The following is a 16,991-nucleotide window of genomic DNA, read 5'->3' on the forward strand; positions in this document are numbered from 1 at the left end:
GGAGAGTGAAAAAGCTGGCTTAAAACTCAACATTCAAAAAACTAAGATCAAGGCATCCAGTTCCATCACTTCATGGCAAAGAGATGGGGAAACAATGGAAACAGGGACAGACTTTATTTTCTTGGGCTCCAAAATCACTGTGTACAGAGACTGCAGTCATGAAATTAAAAGATGTCTGCTCCTTGGAAGAAAAGCAATGTCAAACCTAGACAGTGTATTAAAAAGCAGAGGCATCACTTTGCCTACAAAGGTCCGTATAGACAAAGCTATGGTTTTCCCAGTAGTCATGTGTGAATGTGAGAGCTAGACAATAAAAAAAGGCTGAGCAGCGAAGAACTGATCCCTTCAAACTGTGGTGCTGGTGAAGACTCTTGAGAGTCCCTTGGAATGCAAGGAGATCAAACCAGTCAATCCTAAAAGAAATCAACCCTGAATATTCTTTGGAAGGAATACTTTGTCCACCTGATGTGAAGAGCCAACACATTGGAAAAGACCCTGATACTGGGAAAAACTGAAGGCAGGAGGAGAATGGGATGACAGAGAATGAGATGGTTGGATGACATCACCAACTCGATGGACATGAGTTTAGCAAGCTCCGGGAGTTGGTGATGGACCGGGAGGCCTGGTGTGCTGCAGTCCATGGGGTCACAAAGAGTCAGACACGACTGAGCAACTGAACAACAACAAAAACAAGGGTAACAAGGGTCCAACTTAATTTAAAACAACAACAGAATAAACCCAAAGAACAGAAGGCAGGAAATAAAACTGGAGAGCTCGGTGAAAAGGAGAACAAAGAAACAAGCTGGTGTTTTAAGAGACTGACAGACAAGTTTCTGGAAAAACAGAAAAGCACAAGCAAACAGTATTATTAATTTTAAAAAGAGAACAAAACTAAACTACAAATAAAGCAGACATTTAAACGGATTCTACCAAAAGCTTCTTTGCAATAAGCTTGCTAATTTAAAAGAAATTAATAACCAGAACTGACTGTGCCGAGAAGGCACCCACGCAGGGAGACGGTCTAGTCCAGGAGTGACCAGCAGCTCATCCGCAGGGAAGCGGCCGCCCTGGTGCTCCAGTGACGGTCACTGGAGCCCAAGGTGGGTGAAGCCACATAGCCCAGGGGTAACAGCAGCAATGGGAGATGGGTTACGTACAAGGGGGATTCATGTAACAGGTTCATCCGTGAAGGACAATGAGAGCCACATTCACATCGTTGGAGAAGGGAAGTGAAAATACAGAAAGGGAAAAACTGGCGTGCACGCACGCACACACACACGAGGAATAAACCCTGCCTTGTGTGTACAAATTAACACACACACACACTTCTCATCTGTAGCTCTGATCAACGAGAGGGCCTAAGAGAAGAAACACTTGAAAAGCAGTGAGCACCCCTAGGGAACAGACCATGGTTTCTAAACACCATCCTCCACTGAAAGGAACCAGGAGGAAACGGCTCACGCCAGGGCTGGGGCGGCACAGGAAAAGCCTAGGGCGTCCTGGTGGGCCAGAGAGCAGGGAAGGGCTCCAGGAACAACACGGGCAGAACGAAGGGGCACAGGAGCCTGTCTGAAGGGGCCCCAAATCAGAGGCAGGTTGAGTGTAAAAATAATGATAGAATAAAGTTGGAAACCGTGGTGAGCACACAGTGACATAATCAAACTGAAAATTAGTGAAGGACGGGGTACCTACAGGGTCTGGAAGTACTTCCTCACATGCAGCATTAATTACAGAGAGTAACGGGACAGTGGAGAAGAGACCCACAGGTGCAGCAGCCGTAACGGGACAGATGAGAACACGTGCCTCGCAACGGGACGCGGGGAGAAGAGCAGGCCTCCCTTCTGGGCGGTCCCCACCCAGGGTGGCCACGGTGCTGAGGAGGTGCCCACACTCACTTCCTGGGCGGGGTGGGGTGGTCCTGCCGCAGGGATGGAGAACGGCCCTGTTCAGAGAAACTGTTCAGGAACGTATCTGGAGGGGATACCTGCAATCTGTTCTCAGAGTACAGAATTTCTTTGTCCCTTACATGTAACTTCTCTCCAAGTGCAAGAGTCCTGTGACACTCACTGTGGCCCCACACAGGCACGTGTTCGGGGCCTGGCACATTAGCAGAAGCCCACCAGCTCTGGGACCTGGTGATCATGGCCACCACTTCCAGGACGGGCTTCCCAGAAGGCCTTCCTTCCCTGGAACCCGAGCCGGCTTCACTTCCCTGGGGGCTAAAGGTGAAGCCAAAACTCACCAGAGGATGAGTGTGGGGGTGGGGCAGGGGTCCTGAGCGGGAGGACCACGACACACGCTCCTTTCTCACGTGACACTCCCCCGTCGGTCTCTGAAGCATCTGAAAGTTCTCAAAAGCGCCCCTCACAACCTTAAATGGTTGACCTGCTTCTAAATCTGCTTTTCTTCACAAGTAGCTTTTGAAATTGTTTAAAAGCATTTGCTCTGCTTTACTCAGCTGTTACTATTACAATATAATCATCCATCATTTCTCACTGCAAATGACCCTACTTGTAGCACAGTCAAGCTTTTTAAAGCTACCGAGAAACCCAACCAGTTCCCAAACTATTAATATGTGGAAATTACTCCTGAGTACCAAAACCTAACAAATAAACCTTTTATAACACGTATGGACTATACTTGAAAGAGTATTAAGACACAGTATCTTTTATTTGTAAGCAACTTATAAATAGCAATGTCTAAGATAAACACATTGCTGCTCTAACATCTTTTCTCTCTGTAAGGGATTTAAGAATATTCTCTGAAATTTATAGCTGATGTGGAGTGAAACCCTGACAAAACACAAGCCCTGCACTAAGTGGTCATCCGTCCTGGCCTCTGTAACGACAGGAAGACGGAAAGGCGTTATTGGTCATCAGAGAGTTCCAACTGGTGGGGGGGTCTTCGGCCAGAAGGAACGCGCTGGAGGCTGATCACAGAGCCTTGACAGTGCTGCAATATGGAAACCTGTACGCGCACTGCTGCTATGGAGTAAGAAATCGGAACATTTCAATGCCAAGCCTTAGTGTTCCTTGACTATAAGAGAGCCCTGTGACCTGGACCCCGAGACAGAGACGGAGCCCTGCCCTTGGGCCATTCTCTATCTCAGGCCCTCCCAGACAGCCATTCCGCTGGATTACATTAAACACTCAAAAGAACCTCACTCCTGCATCCAGGTCTGGTTCCTCCAGCAACAGTGCTTCCCCGGGAGCTGCTTTGTTTTCAAGTCAGAAGGAACGATAAAGAGACGGGACCAGAAAAACAAAAGTGTTTCTCACCTAAAACAGCAAGCACATGTTTTAGAGGGACAAAAATAACTAAGAATAAGAATAGCTGCCAGGAAATACACCTCTTTGTTTCAAGGGAAGATGAGTAATTACAGGACCTCGGGATTCAAACAGCTCTAGAGGGAACGAGCAGCTCTGCTTCATGCACGCAGCACGGGCCCTGCCCCTGCAGGGCAGGCGGCTTCTGGTGAACCCGGGACGGGTCCCCAGGCTGCACAAGCTCTGCTGCCTCCGAACCCTCCGCCCAGGACGGGAGGGAGAGCTGGCACCCGGGCCTGGCGCAGGAGACCTGGGCCGAGGACGCAGTCGCCCAGACCCCAAGTCCCTCAGCAGTGTGGACTCCCTGGGCATTTGGGGATGGGTTCAGGGCCCCCGTGCACACCTCAAAGTCTTCGGACGTCTAGCACATCCCCTCATATACCTTAAATCACCTCTAGATTATTTATAATACCAAATTATAAATACAATATTTATAATACCAAATACAGGCTATTCCCATGATCCAGGCTTATCCTGTATTATATTATTTACTCCTAAATCCCATTCAGAGGAATAAAGGACTTAAATTTTACTGACCCAGGTCATTTATTTTCTTCAAAAAGCATGTCATGGTTTTGGCAGGAAGAGACATCATATTCCAGATGACCTTAGAAAGAAGGAAAGTGAAGTTGCTCGTTTGTGCCCGACTCTTTGCAACCCCATGGACTGTAGCCCACCGGCCTCCTCCATCCATGGGATTTCCCAGGCAAGACTACTGGAGTGGGTTGCCATTCCCTCCTCCAGGGGATCTTCCCGACCCGGGGATGGAACCCAGGTCTCCCTGATTGCAGGCAGACGCTTTACCGTCTGAGCCACCAGGGAAGCCTGAGAAGGCAGTGTAAATACGACATAAACAGCTGCCAGTACTGCAAATTTAAGTTTTGCTTTTTGGAACTTTCTGGAATCACTTTTCCCTCCAGATATCTTCCGTCTGAGGCTGGTTGGATCCCTGGGCTTGGAACCCACGGGGGCAGAGGGCCCAATGTACATTGTCAGTGGTACTGGGCAGGGCTCTGAGCGCAGTGCCGAGATTACAGGACATGCTGGCGGGACCACGGCTCTCTGCCTCTGTCAGCCCTGGACCCGCAGAGACTCCCGCCCGCAAGGCTGCCCTGTGCTGTGCCGCAGGGCCCAGCGGGCCGGCCAACAGAGGAGGAAAACTCCAGGGGATGGTGCAGGACGGGGAAGCCTGGCGTGCTGCAGCTCACGGGCTCGTAAAAAGTCGGACACAACTTAGCCACTGAACAGCAACAAATCATTTTTGTGGTCTATAATATAACCAGGGCATATATCTGTAAATATTCTGAAGCAATACTGCTGATGATTTTGTGGTGACAATTCAATTTTATATCCAAAACCCACAATCTCCAGCCTGCGTATTAGAAAACATAAAACTATCAGCTTATTTCTAAATAAATAAATACAAAAACCCTATAACTCTTCATGATTAAAATTAATTTCAGTGGTTTCCCAGTTCAGCTATTAAAAGTCTCATCAGTCTAGACAGACTGCAGCACATGTCCCTTTTATTTCCATCACAGCAATTTAAATGGGAACAATATTCCTAGTATAAGAACATCCAGTAAGACTAGGACCATAAACTTTCAAACAAAAAACACGTTTATCAGGTGCAGAACTCCAGTTAAGCGAGGATGCAGAAGAGCATTTTTCTAACAGGGGTTATGGAATTTGTAATGAAATTGCACCATCTAGCCACCAAAATAAGAAATAACTATTTCAGATCTATTCAGATCACCAAAGTAAAAGAGAATATGACCCAAACCCCTGACTTTTGTATAAGAGTTTAGGTAATTACCGTTAGCTATATTCTGTTTATTAACGTTAAAATATAACATGTTTGTGATATGGTCATTTTATCCATCAAGAGCCATCTCATGATACAAGAGGTTCTCAAATTCCCAGACAAGGGCTTCTTCGAGACAGGCACCCACAATCTCTACTGGCGTGTGGGTGTTGCACGTGCCCTTATGACTGCTCTCCTTCAGAAGGGCAGCAAAACAGCATCCAGAGGTCCGACTCGGCACACACTCAGGTTCCAGTCTGTGGAGACGGACGGCTTCTAGCAGCCCCCACACAACACGCAGTTCATGCGACCAAGAAGATGAAGAGAACAAACCCATCAAAACTTTAAATAAATGAAGCGAAGGAAATCTACAAAGAGGAGACTCTGAGCCTATTTCACAGGAAAGAATTTACATGAAAAGAAAAAGCAGCTCAAGTGTACAGTCACAGAACAGATATAAAACGGAAAAAAAAAATAGCACCCGAGAGAAGATTGCATAAAAGGAGACTGAGAAATCTTTAAGCAGTGCTTTAAAGTGAGCGAGCCGTCTTTGGCACCGCTGTTATTACTCCAAAGCATCTTCATTTATAAAGCCTGAAAAGCAAGCATTTTCAAAGCATAAGCAACACTGTAGTAAAACTGCTTTTCTGGTTGTTTTTTCAAAAACTTCATAAATCTGAAGGAAAAAAATGCTTGGCATGAGCCAATATCTTCCTATTAACAAAGTTTATATTTCCTCTTGAAAAGAGAGCAAGTAAGTCCGGATGAGGAGAAAAATGCTCAAAGCAATCCGACTCACATATTTATTCCATAATGTATTCCTCAAGTCCATTAGCACAATAAGAAAGGGCTTTTCTTCCAACACAACTTCAAAGACAGGCTGGAGAGATGCCCAGATTACAAATATGTATTTCCTTAGCATTGGAAAAAAGTGCTCCCTCCAGAAAAGTACAAAGTACCGAAACTCAGGGCACACTACAAGCTGTGTGAGAGCAGAGAAAACACTTTTCAAATTTCTGAATGAGCTAGAGAAGATAAACAATTAATGTTGTGATTAATGCATATAAATCAAGAGTGACCACAGGTAGATACGGCCTACAAATAGAGTCTTCCAGTCACCTCTCCGTGAAATCCAGCATACACTGAAGTGTGGACCGACCCCAGAGAGAAAAAGAAGACACACTCTGCAGCCACAAAAGCAACATTTATAATAATTGACCACAAACTAGGCCACAAAGAAAGTCTCCACTCCAAACAATCAACATCACAGAGACCACATTCTCTGAACATATGATCATACTAGATACTGGGGGGGGAAAAAAAAACCTTCTATGTTTAAAAGCTAAAAACCAAACTCCCAAATAGCTCATGTGCTAAAGAAGAAATAACAACAACTACTTCATACTAAAATTCAAGGAATTTTTAGTTTTTAAAAAATTTTAAATTTAAGGATAAAACATGCTTAAAGGGAGATGTATAGTCTTCAATATATTTGTTGAAAATGATGAAGACTGAAAACAAATGAGTTAAGTGTCTTTTACTCAAAAGGCTAGAAAAAGTGAACACCCGAAGAAATTAAGAGGAAGAACAGAGCAGAAATCAACGAAAGGAAAGCAGAAGTCAGCACCTACAGAACCAAAAGCTGATGCTTTGCTACACGGTGTCTCTTTCAATAGTTTTTTCAAAGTCTTATCAAAGGAAAAAAAATACAGAATTTTTGGAAAGAAAGAGAACTATAACTATAGACCTATTTTTTAAATCACAAAGTATCTTGAAGCATCTTTTTGCCATGACTTTGTAAAATGGGCATGAAATAAGCGATTTCCTAGAGAAACACTGTGGAAGGGATGGCTGGCTGGCTCCTGTGCCTGCTCGCCCTTCTTTTCTTTCTTTTTTTTTTTTAGTGGGGTTTTTGGTTTACTTGTTGTTAATTGAGGTAGAGTTGTACTGATCTCTCTTCTTAACAGCAAAGCTTCCTGCCCTGTGAGCAGCCCACATGTGGTAGACGTGCCAGTTCCAAAACCCTCAGCCCTTAGCCAGGCAGGCGGCCTCCACCACTTAATCCAAGTGCCTTGCAAAACCGTCATTTTCTGCCCATCCCAGGCAGTGAGAAAATCTGGCAAGTTTTGGTCTGTATGACAGAACCTCTGTATAACGGAACCTCTCATTGCTAGCTAAGCACATGGATGCGTGGAAGTAAGATGTCACTTCACAGACCCCTTAGCAACGAAGATCTGACCAATATAATGAAAGCTGAAGTGGTGTGCGTTATTCCATTAAACAGTCTAATGGATTAGTTTGAGAGAACAGAAAAGCCAGTGACTCAGTGGCTCCGATACCAAGAAAACAGCGAGGAGAGAAGGAACTGGCAATGGAGTGACTGAACCAGCATCAGAGGGTTGCTGTGTGGACCACAGCAAGGAACGCAGAGTGCCCCTGGCACAGAGGAAGCAGCGGGAACGAGAATCCACGTTAAGACCAAAGAAGCAAAAAGGTGCGACTGCACGTCCCTCCGGTCGGCCAAGAAAGATTGCTGAGTATGGCAGCGTGACAAACGATGCTGGAGCATCTGGTCACCATACGCAAAATAAACACGCTTCAGTCCACACCTTGCATCCTATGCAAAAATCAGCTCAGAATATAAAGCCTAAACTATAAAATCTCCAGAAGATGTAAGAAGAAACCTCTGTGACCGAGGGTTTGGCAAGACCTCTTGCATACAACACCAACGTTCGAGTGCTTTAAAACTTTAAACTTCTGCTGTTTGAAAGACACTTTTAAGGGAAGGAAAAGACAAGCCCTGGACTAGAAGAAAACATTTATGCTCTGTATCTGATAAGAGTCTTATGTCCAGAATATATGAAGGATTCTCAGAACTTAACAGTAAGAATACAACCAGCCTAGGTTTCAAAGGGGCAAAAAAAAAAAAAATGTGGACACTTTACGAAAGAAGATATAAGAATAGAAAATAAGCAAAGAAAAGATATTTAATATCGTTAGCAACTAAGAAAATGCAAGTCAAAACCACAAGACATTTTAAAAAACTGACCGTATCAAGTGTTGATGAGGACGTGGAGAAACTGGAACTCAACTGCCAGTCCGAAGGTAAGTGGTGCAACCACTCTGGAAAACAGCCTGGCAGTTTTTTTAAAAAGCTGAACATATGACCCAGCAGTCCCCCCCTAAGTGTTTACCCAGATGGACAAAAGTACTTGTCCACACAGACTTGTTCACAGCAGCTTTATCTGGAATTATCCCAAACTAGAAGCAACCCAAATGCTCCCCAGTTGATAAAAGGGTGAACACGCTGCGGTACATCCACACGGCGGTAAAAGAAGTGAGCCGTGGACACACACTGCGACGTGGATATGCTGCAAGATAATTACGGCCGGTAAAGAGCATATACCAGATGAGTCCATTCATGTACAGTTCTGGGAAATCAGACTAAACTACAGCCACAGAAGGAAGGTGGACGGTTGCTGGGGACGGCGGGGTGCAGGGAGGAAACGGGTGATGGAGGACACAGGCCACCTCTGAGGGCCGTGGGCATGTTCATTATCAGCTCTGGCTGCAGAGATGTGTGAAAATAGGGACTCTCATCCCGCGGAGAGAACAAGTCAGCACAGCCTTGACGGAGCCTGGTGAAACTGAAGCCCTGCCCGTGTTCTGGCACCGCCTCGAGAGTGGGGGCAGGGGGCACAAACCACAGGCCGAGGCCAGGTCCTGCTGTTGTGAGAAAGCTTTATCGGGACGCAGACACGCCTTCCCGTACCAGTGTCTATGCAACAGCTGCCTGTGGAGGCATCAGCAGAGCTGAGAAGCTGCGGCAGACACCATGTGGCTCTCAAGCCTCAAGTATTTACTGTCTGGCCTTTTACAGAAAACATCTGCTGATCACTGCTGGAGACCAACACTGGCTCTTGTGTGCCAGGACACACGCAAAGGAGACCACGGAAGCGCCCTGCACAACAGCGAAAGGCTGGAGGACCCGAAGTGCCCACCAGTGAAGGAACCGATTACTAACAAACACTGGAATACCATTCATCAATTAAAATGAGTAAACTAGACCTACAGGCATGAAAACAGGCAGGGTCTCGGAAACTCCATGCTGTCTGAAGAAAGCTGCAAGCAACAACAAGATGAGGTTACAAACCCACAGGAAGGAGGCATCACACAGAATCCATCTTAGTGGCTGCCCTAGTGAGGACAGGACTGAAGCAAGCCCAGAAACGACTTCAACTTTTCCTACACATTTTCGTTTATTTTTATAAAATCTAATTAAGATATTTTAGAAGACCCACAAGTTAGATAAATTTAAATGTGACGTCTATAACATACCGAAGAAGAAAAAGCAGAGAAACTTGCTGGTTTTTCCACCCGACTATAATACACATCACCCCCAACTTTAAAAACGCTAACTATACTTTTCACAGCAGCGAATGTTCACCGAACAAGGGAATTTTTCCCCTTTTATCTTCTGAAGGCAAGAGACCTACCCATCTGAAATTTACTTTCAGAGGAAACTGAAACACAGGCCTAGTGTGCTTTGCATAAAAACAAAGAGTTATAAAATTTAAACCGACTGCAGCTTCAAAGGTTACCTACAGTAACGGCCTGAGGCACACACACTGGAGGTTTCCGACCGGTCTGCACAAACACTGGCGGAGAGCTCTCCAGGCTCACGAGCAGGACGATGGCACAGTGAAATTCCACAGCGACAGACCACAGAGGGCAGAGAGGGCTCTTTCCCTTTGAGAAGAGCGGGCGGCCGCGCTCTCCTCCTGCCGCTGGCTGCGAGGGGCTCCCTCTAACGGGGGGTTTCAGCCCTACGGGTCTCCTTGCAGCTGCTTCAGGCCAGATCTTCGTGACAAACCCAGGACATATTAAGCAGAATTATCTAAAATAAATAACCGTTAATCCAACTAGAAGGAAAGAGAAGCGGCCGCGTGAGTGTCTGCATATAAACTTACTGGATTGTCGGCTCCTGACAAAGCTAAGAAACCCAGAAACTTATCTTAGAAACCAAGAAGTGAAGATTTACTCTTATTTTTTTAAGGCGCTAAGACGGAAAGCTCTTGGTGGCATCTGAGGCGCACCACCTGGCCTGCAGGTATTCACCCCATGTCACGCGCCCCAGGGCAGGGGCTGGTGGGAGGGAGGTGGGGGTGCTAACAGAGCCAAGCCACACCCCTGGAAGGGAGACAGCTGGGAGACCAGCCACAGACAGCACACGCGCTCAAGTCAGATCTGAAAACTCCCCAGACTTCCACTCTGTCACCAGCTGGGGTCTCGCGGACGGACAGCCTGCCCGCCCCCCACGGTGCAGAGAGAAGGGGCGGGCCGGGCAGGAAGGGGTCGGCACGGGGTCAGTGCAGGCTGAGGGAGGCCTCCACGCCACCCGGGACGGGACTAGACGTGGGTGCGGAGGAGCATCATCAGCCCCCAGAGCCCCGCGCCGTCCATCCTGCCAGCTGGGGGGCAGTGGGGGGAGGCTTGCAAGCACGTCCGGTGCCGTCGCTGATAATCACAGGATCTGAAGGCTGTGCCTAGTCTCTGAAAGCAAACGTGTGAATCAGGTTAAGTGCCAGTGCTTACAGAGGTCATTTCGTTACCTTCTCCCCAGGTCTGGCCGACGGCTGCAACTTCTCATAATCCTTCTTAGTCTCCAGAATTTTTTTGACAAGTCCTCCTGTTGGAAATCAGTGGTTTAATGTTAAAGCAGTTCTCTGCCCTAAGGAGCCAGCTTACTCTAAGTGCAGGTGGGGTGAGGAGGAATGCTAAGATTCTTTCTCTTTCTATACTGAAACAGCTTCAAATACCCTTTACAAGATAAAAGAGAAAAGCAACTCTTTCAGCCTGTTGTAGACTAAGCACTAATACTTCTTTATGTGGCGGAAAGAGTCGTCAACTCCTTTTATTATTTTAAAACAGGATTACTCATGAGATAAATACCATATGAAAAATCATTTGAATATACCTTGTTTGGCACGTTTGACCTTGGAAACATGTGACTATTTTACATTAATAAAACTAAATTAAATCAAAAATTTTAAAGCCTAAAGATCGAAAGCAAAAGAAAGCTATAAACGCAGCAGTATCATATCAGCATGCATAACCTAACAGAGAAGAGTTATTTTACCACTGAAAAACAGAGCCATTGGCTGTGTGTCCCTAAGAGGGCGGCTACTAAGACCCAGAAGGCACTCAGCTCTGCCAGGAGCGCCCTGACATGCCCTCAGTGGGCACATGGGTGGTAACCACCGTGCGTCCCTAAAGGGGCGGCTACTAAGGCCCAGAAGGCACTCAGCTCTGCCAGGAGCGCCCTGACGTGCCCTCAGTGGGCACACGGGTGGTAACCACTGTGCATCCCTGAGGGGGCGGCTACTAAGGCCCAGAAGGTGCTCAGCTCTGCCAGGAGCACCCTGATGTGCCCTCAGTGGGCACATGGGTGGCAACCACGGCTGCTGTGCTGCTCTTGGTCGCTCAGCCGTGTCCGGCTCTCAGCGGCCCCAGGGACTCTAGCCCGCCAGGCTCCTCTGTCCATGGGATCCTCCAGGCAAGGACACTGGAGGGGTTGCCGTGCCCCACTCCAGTTCACCACTGGTAGTGCTGTTTTAAGTTGCTGAGTCTGTGAAATGCAGGATAAAGAAACACGGCTGAAAGTGTTGGGAGCCAGAATTGCCGGCACGAGCAGAGATGTCCATGGACAAATCAAAGAACTTGGGGAAAACATAAATCATGAGTCTAAAGTAAAAATACCAACATGAGCTCAGGATTTAACTTTCTTACGAAAAAGTCAGAAAACCCCTAGGTACGATGACCAACCCAGAAGTGACGTGCGACCACGCTCCTTGGAGATACGGGGCGGGAAGAAGTACACAAAAGAGCCTAAAACCTTTGTCCCACCAGAAACCAGGAAGCCACAGAGTCTACTGGGCAAACGTGGGCAGAAGGACATGGAGAAAACTCAGGTGGACCGAGACAGAACACATCAAGCGTGTTAAGGCCGTGACTTCAGAACGACATCAAAACCACCATCACCACCAGCACAGCCCTCATCAGTCACCCCTCAAGGTGCCAGGACACAAATGCCCTGTGAAGAACACCCATCAATAAAGGGGGAGCATGGAGCAGCAAACGCCTGGGGAGGGAAAGCCCGACAACGTGGAGTCGCCAGCCAAAATGTGCTGGGGGGTGGGGACGAGAAGGCCACCCCCCACGACCCCCACGAGTAACAGAGCGCGACCCACATCCGGGCACAGAGACAGCAGGCGTGACCAGGAGCCAACACCACCACCACCGCCTGCTCTCGCCCAAACAAACCGAATCTGACCAGGTCTCTAGAACCAACTCACAGGAACAGAAGAGCATGAGAAAAACCGCACGACATCGGTGGGTAAGCAGCAGCACCCAACTGTGAGGAACCCTAGAGGACAAGCAACCAGCCTCTTCAACAAATAAATCACAAGTGGGATGGGGTGGGAGGCGGATTCTACAGAGAGAATTAAGAGTTAGATCAGTCAGCTGCAAACACAGGGACCTTACCTGGATTCTGACTCAAAAGAACTAGGAAAAAAACACAAAACAACTGGGATAAAAAACAAGCACTAGACGATATAAAAAGCAGGGACGACTGTTTTTTACAGGCAATAATGGAAATATGGATATTATTCTTTTTTTTTTTTATATTTACAGAATTTTATGGATATTATTCTTTAAAAATAAAAACCTGTTCACAACAGAAATGATGCTCTCCAGAACCTGAAAAATGTGGGGAGTGGGGGGTCACCTTGGGTGGAGATGGAGGTAAGACAAGACGACCGCTCACTGCAAAAGCTGCATGATAGCCCAGCGTTCGCCAGACTACTCTCTCGGCCTTTACACACGTTTGAACTAAGAGAAGACATTGTGGGGACCTCCCTCGTGGTTCGGGGGCGAAGACACCACATTCCCAAAACAGGAAGCAGGGGTTCAATCCCAGATGGGGGCACTAAGATCCCAGATGCCTCACGCTGTGGCCGGAAAAAAAAAAAAAGACACTTCCTGGAAAGAAAACAGTATTACAGAACTGTCGACCTGGAGGGGACCTCAGGAGTCCCCCAATGCCATGGTCTAACCGTGTGGGTAAGAAGGGACGTCATCTCCACAGCTGCCCACCGCTGACCTCCGGGTCCTGCCCCCATCCCCAATGGCTTCCATCGTCCCCAGGATGAACCACACACCGAGGAGGCATTGGTGCCACGGCATCCTCTCTACTGCTACTCAGACCCCTGGGCAAACCACGGCAGACCAAGCTCACTTCACCAGGCCCTTTCAGAGCACAGAGGACACACCCGGGGCACGCGCACTGGCCCATGACTCACCGTGCTTCTCGTCTTCCTCCAGGTCCACCGCCTGGGCCTGAGCAGGAGAGGAAGCAGAGAAAAGAGGCTCAGGCTTGCTGAGATCCCAAGCCCACACCCGCGTGGATCTCATCAGGGTAGGGACCAGGTTAAAGAGGGTGGAAAACTAACTGGAACTTCAGAGGAAAGCTCTGTGCACACAGATCTCAGAGCGGGAGGACTCAGCCCGGCGGGTGACGACCCAACGCGCGCCACGCTTCACCCACCATTTCAAGCTCCGACATCTCGGGGAGCTGTGGGGTGGCCTCCACCACAAACTGGTCGTCTTCCTCGTTGTCAGAGTTCTGCGACTCGGTGATCACATTGGACACGGTTTTACCACTCCCCGTCCTAAACGAAGAGAAACTGGGTTCCGTCGGAAAGCTTCCCCTGGCCACGCACTCCCATCAACCCCAGGCACCTGGAACTGCGTGCTCAGTCCTGCCCAAGTCTCCCCGCCTGCCACCCCTTCACCCCGTGCCCTGGGGAGGCCAGGCCTCCCGGAGCCCTCAGCGGCCGCTGACCCCCTCCCAGGCCTCCACTCTGCAGATGCAGGGGAGGGCATGGTTTCCCTGTGCTTACACTGGCTTCTGGACTACGCTCCCTAAAATCTGCCAACTCCAAATTCCGTGTTGTCTGAGCTTCTCTGACAACAGATGAATGTTGTCTGCCATTTGACAGAGAATGAGATGGCTGGATGGCATCACCGATTCAATGGACATGAGTTTGAACAAGCTCCAGGAGTCGGTGATGGACAGGGAAGCCTAGCGTGCTGCAGTCCATGGGACAGGACTGAGTGACTGAATGGAACTGACTGAGCTTCTCCGAGAACCAGCGCTCTCGCCCTCAACTCCAGCCCTGATCGCCCTCACCGGCCAGCCCTGGGGCCCACGCTGCACCCCCAGTGCTGGAGAGGTCCCACCCAGTCGCTGGGCTCGGGGGCCCCCAAATGCTCCTGCACCCCTCTCTCAGCCACAGGCCTATGGCGGGGCCTGGTCACCGCCACAGACAGCAGACACTCAGCCCCGAATCCAAGCCCCTGCTCCGTGACCACCCCACCCCACCCGAGAGTCTTCCCATCTCTGGCTGGAGAAAAGTCCACGTAATGCTGACTGGACCCTTCACCTCGTGCCCTGGGGGCGCCCGTGAGCACACCCTGCCTCTCCACGCTCTGCGGGCCTCTGGGGTGGGCGGCCTGTCCTCTGCAGGAGGCTCAGCAGCACCCTGGCCCCGAGCCCAGCTCGACCCCGGGCGCCTTGTCTCCACGTCCTCCCCAGTCCCGATGCCACAAAATGTCCCCAGGGGCAGCCCCGAACAAGGACCTCGGCCCTGGTCCAGTCTGGGCACCAGGCCCTCCTCTCTTTCCTCTGAGCCCCAAGCCTCCACCCCCAGACTCACCGTCAGCTCAGGAGAAAGACAAAGAGCCAGGAGCTCACCGCCCAGGACCTCGCCCGCCCACCAGCCCCCTCTCCGTGAGGCCAGTCCCCCAACACGCCCGCTGTTTCCCAACAGCCTGCCCCCAACCCACACCACCCGTGCCTCCCGTCTCCCCTCCCGACTGGACCATCCCCACCACCTTAGAAACAGGAACTCTAACTTCTCTCAGGCCTTCCCACCACCACCTGCTGCCTCATTCCTTCGATCCCCTGGGCAACAAGGCTTAAAAGACACACCGGCGCTGCCTTGGCCCTGCCTCCCTCCCAGCTGAAGCCCGCTCCAACCAGCCCGCTCTCCTCCTCCTGCCCCTCACTCTGACACTTCGCAGCGTGTCCACACTGGGTCCTCAGGGAGACCCGTAACATTCATGAAGCCCTGCGTGTGGCCTGTCTATACTGCTCACGACTTTCTGTCTTTTGTCTCTAATCTTTGTGCGATTAAGCCTTTACATTCTTTTATCCCATTTTCCCCGGACTGTCCTTATGCTCAGAAAATTCTCTTATCTAGAGATGGAAGGCATACACTTTCCCCACAGTGGCAAAGATGTGATTGCAGAGCACGAACCCCTGGGTGGAGGCGGTCTGGCCCGTGCTTAGAGGTTGGGGCCCCCCCAGGTGCTGCGCTCCCACCTCAGCCTGTGCGCCACCCCTGCCAGCCCCACCCGCACTGGGGAAGCCCCACCCCCACTCCCGGTGCCCAGACACCGACGTGGCTGCCCAGGCCCCCACCTGTCTGTGGTCAGCGCCTCCACACTCTCCTGCCGTCGAACCCGGGGAGGCGCGGGCCGTGCGCTCCCAGGCCGAGGTATCCTCCTGAAAAGAGACACAGGACACTTGTGCGTTTCCCAGTGGACAGAAGAATACCCAGGCTAGTGCTCACTTCCAGGCCACCTCCAACCTGCCAGTTAGGACGCGGTCTGCAGAGTATTAGGGACGTCTAAAAGCATCCACCTCTTAATCTCGTTAAGGTAAAAAGAGTGGTAAACGTAACGACCAGGAATCAAACCCGTGACAGAATTCAGCTGAGAGGACAAATCTCCCTTAACCTCTGAAATGCTCACAGGAGTCGGGTGCACCTCAGGTATGAGAAGATTAAGCGGGCTTTGCCTTCTCTGAACAAACACTTGCTCACGGCTGAGCTCAAGCAGCGCACGAGCTGGGGCAGTACGGCCGGCGCACAGACCTGACGGCCGCCGGGAGCTCGCCGGGCGGCTCGGGGCTCTCGGGCGCCTCGCTCTTCTCCTGGCCGGGAGCTCCAACATCTCCTTCTGGACGGGCGGCCGGTCCACCAGCAAGTTCGAAAAGGAAAAAAAGAACAGAACAAGTAAACATGTGAAGAGACAGCCATCGAAACAATGACAAATATGAATGACAATTTTCTCATCATTTTGATGAAATTAAAACAGACTCTTGGTATCTAAATTTGGGGGAGGTGTGGGGACATGGGCAGACTCAAAGTACAAACTGGGTCCACTTCTCAAGAAAACAGAATTCAGCAGGTAGGTCTGTCAGGTCAGCAATTTAACTGAAAGGAAAACACAGCCCAAGGACAGAAGCGGACACACACGTGTAAACACGCGTGTGTCGAGGTGCTCAGCCGCCACCCACCACAGGGACAGACACCAGCAAACTCGGGGAGCTGCGGTTTGGCCTCGTGTCACACGCTCGTGTGAGACAGTCATCGTGTTGACACACGCGTAATCAACAGCGTGCTGTCCTCGGTCGTGTCGGCTCCCTGTGACCCCGTGGACGGTCGCCTGCCAGGCTCCTCTGTCCACGGGCTTCTCCAGGCAAGGACAGTGGAGTGGGTAACATATCTAACAATTACATAGCGTAGGTGGGGGTCTAAAAGGACACTCATCCAAGTTATGAGCACTGGGATTACCAATGCTTTTCATTTTCTTCATATTTAAAGTTTTTTTATTTTGGCTCTGTACCATATTATTTTTATAATCTGAATAAAGTTTTGTTCATTTTGATAAAGATTTAATCCGTAAACAATAAACCCAAACTATTAAGACAATTAAATTTACTCTACTATTTA

General features: G+C 49.5%; 1 protein-coding gene across 8 annotated transcripts in view; it reads right to left on the minus strand.

Moving 5' to 3' along the window:
- TRAF3IP1 (TRAF3 interacting protein 1) overlaps positions 1 to 16,991 on the minus strand; it is a 61,232-nt gene that overhangs the window by 21,986 nt on the left and 22,255 nt on the right. For 4 of the 8 annotated variants that reach the window (XM_042244286.1, XM_042244280.1, XM_042244273.1 and 1 more), the window contains 5 exons: positions 16,131 to 16,215; positions 15,677 to 15,760; positions 13,739 to 13,862; positions 13,494 to 13,530; positions 10,743 to 10,819 (listed from right to left, as the gene is read on the minus strand). In XM_042244286.1, coding sequence (XP_042100220.1) covers positions 10,743 to 10,819; positions 13,494 to 13,530; positions 13,739 to 13,862; positions 15,677 to 15,760; positions 16,131 to 16,215 — 407 coding nt within the window. Of the gene's footprint in view, positions 1 to 10,742; positions 10,820 to 13,493; positions 13,531 to 13,738; positions 13,863 to 15,676; positions 15,761 to 16,130; positions 16,235 to 16,991 lie in introns of all 8 variants that reach the window. The other 4 variants (XM_060398734.1, XM_060398725.1, XM_060398715.1 and 1 more) reach the window with 1 other exon arrangement.

The sequence above is a fragment of the Ovis aries genome, chromosome 1 (assembly GCF_016772045.2).
Source record: "Ovis aries strain OAR_USU_Benz2616 breed Rambouillet chromosome 1, ARS-UI_Ramb_v3.0, whole genome shotgun sequence".
NCBI classification, from domain to species: domain Eukaryota; kingdom Metazoa; phylum Chordata; class Mammalia; order Artiodactyla; family Bovidae; genus Ovis; species Ovis aries.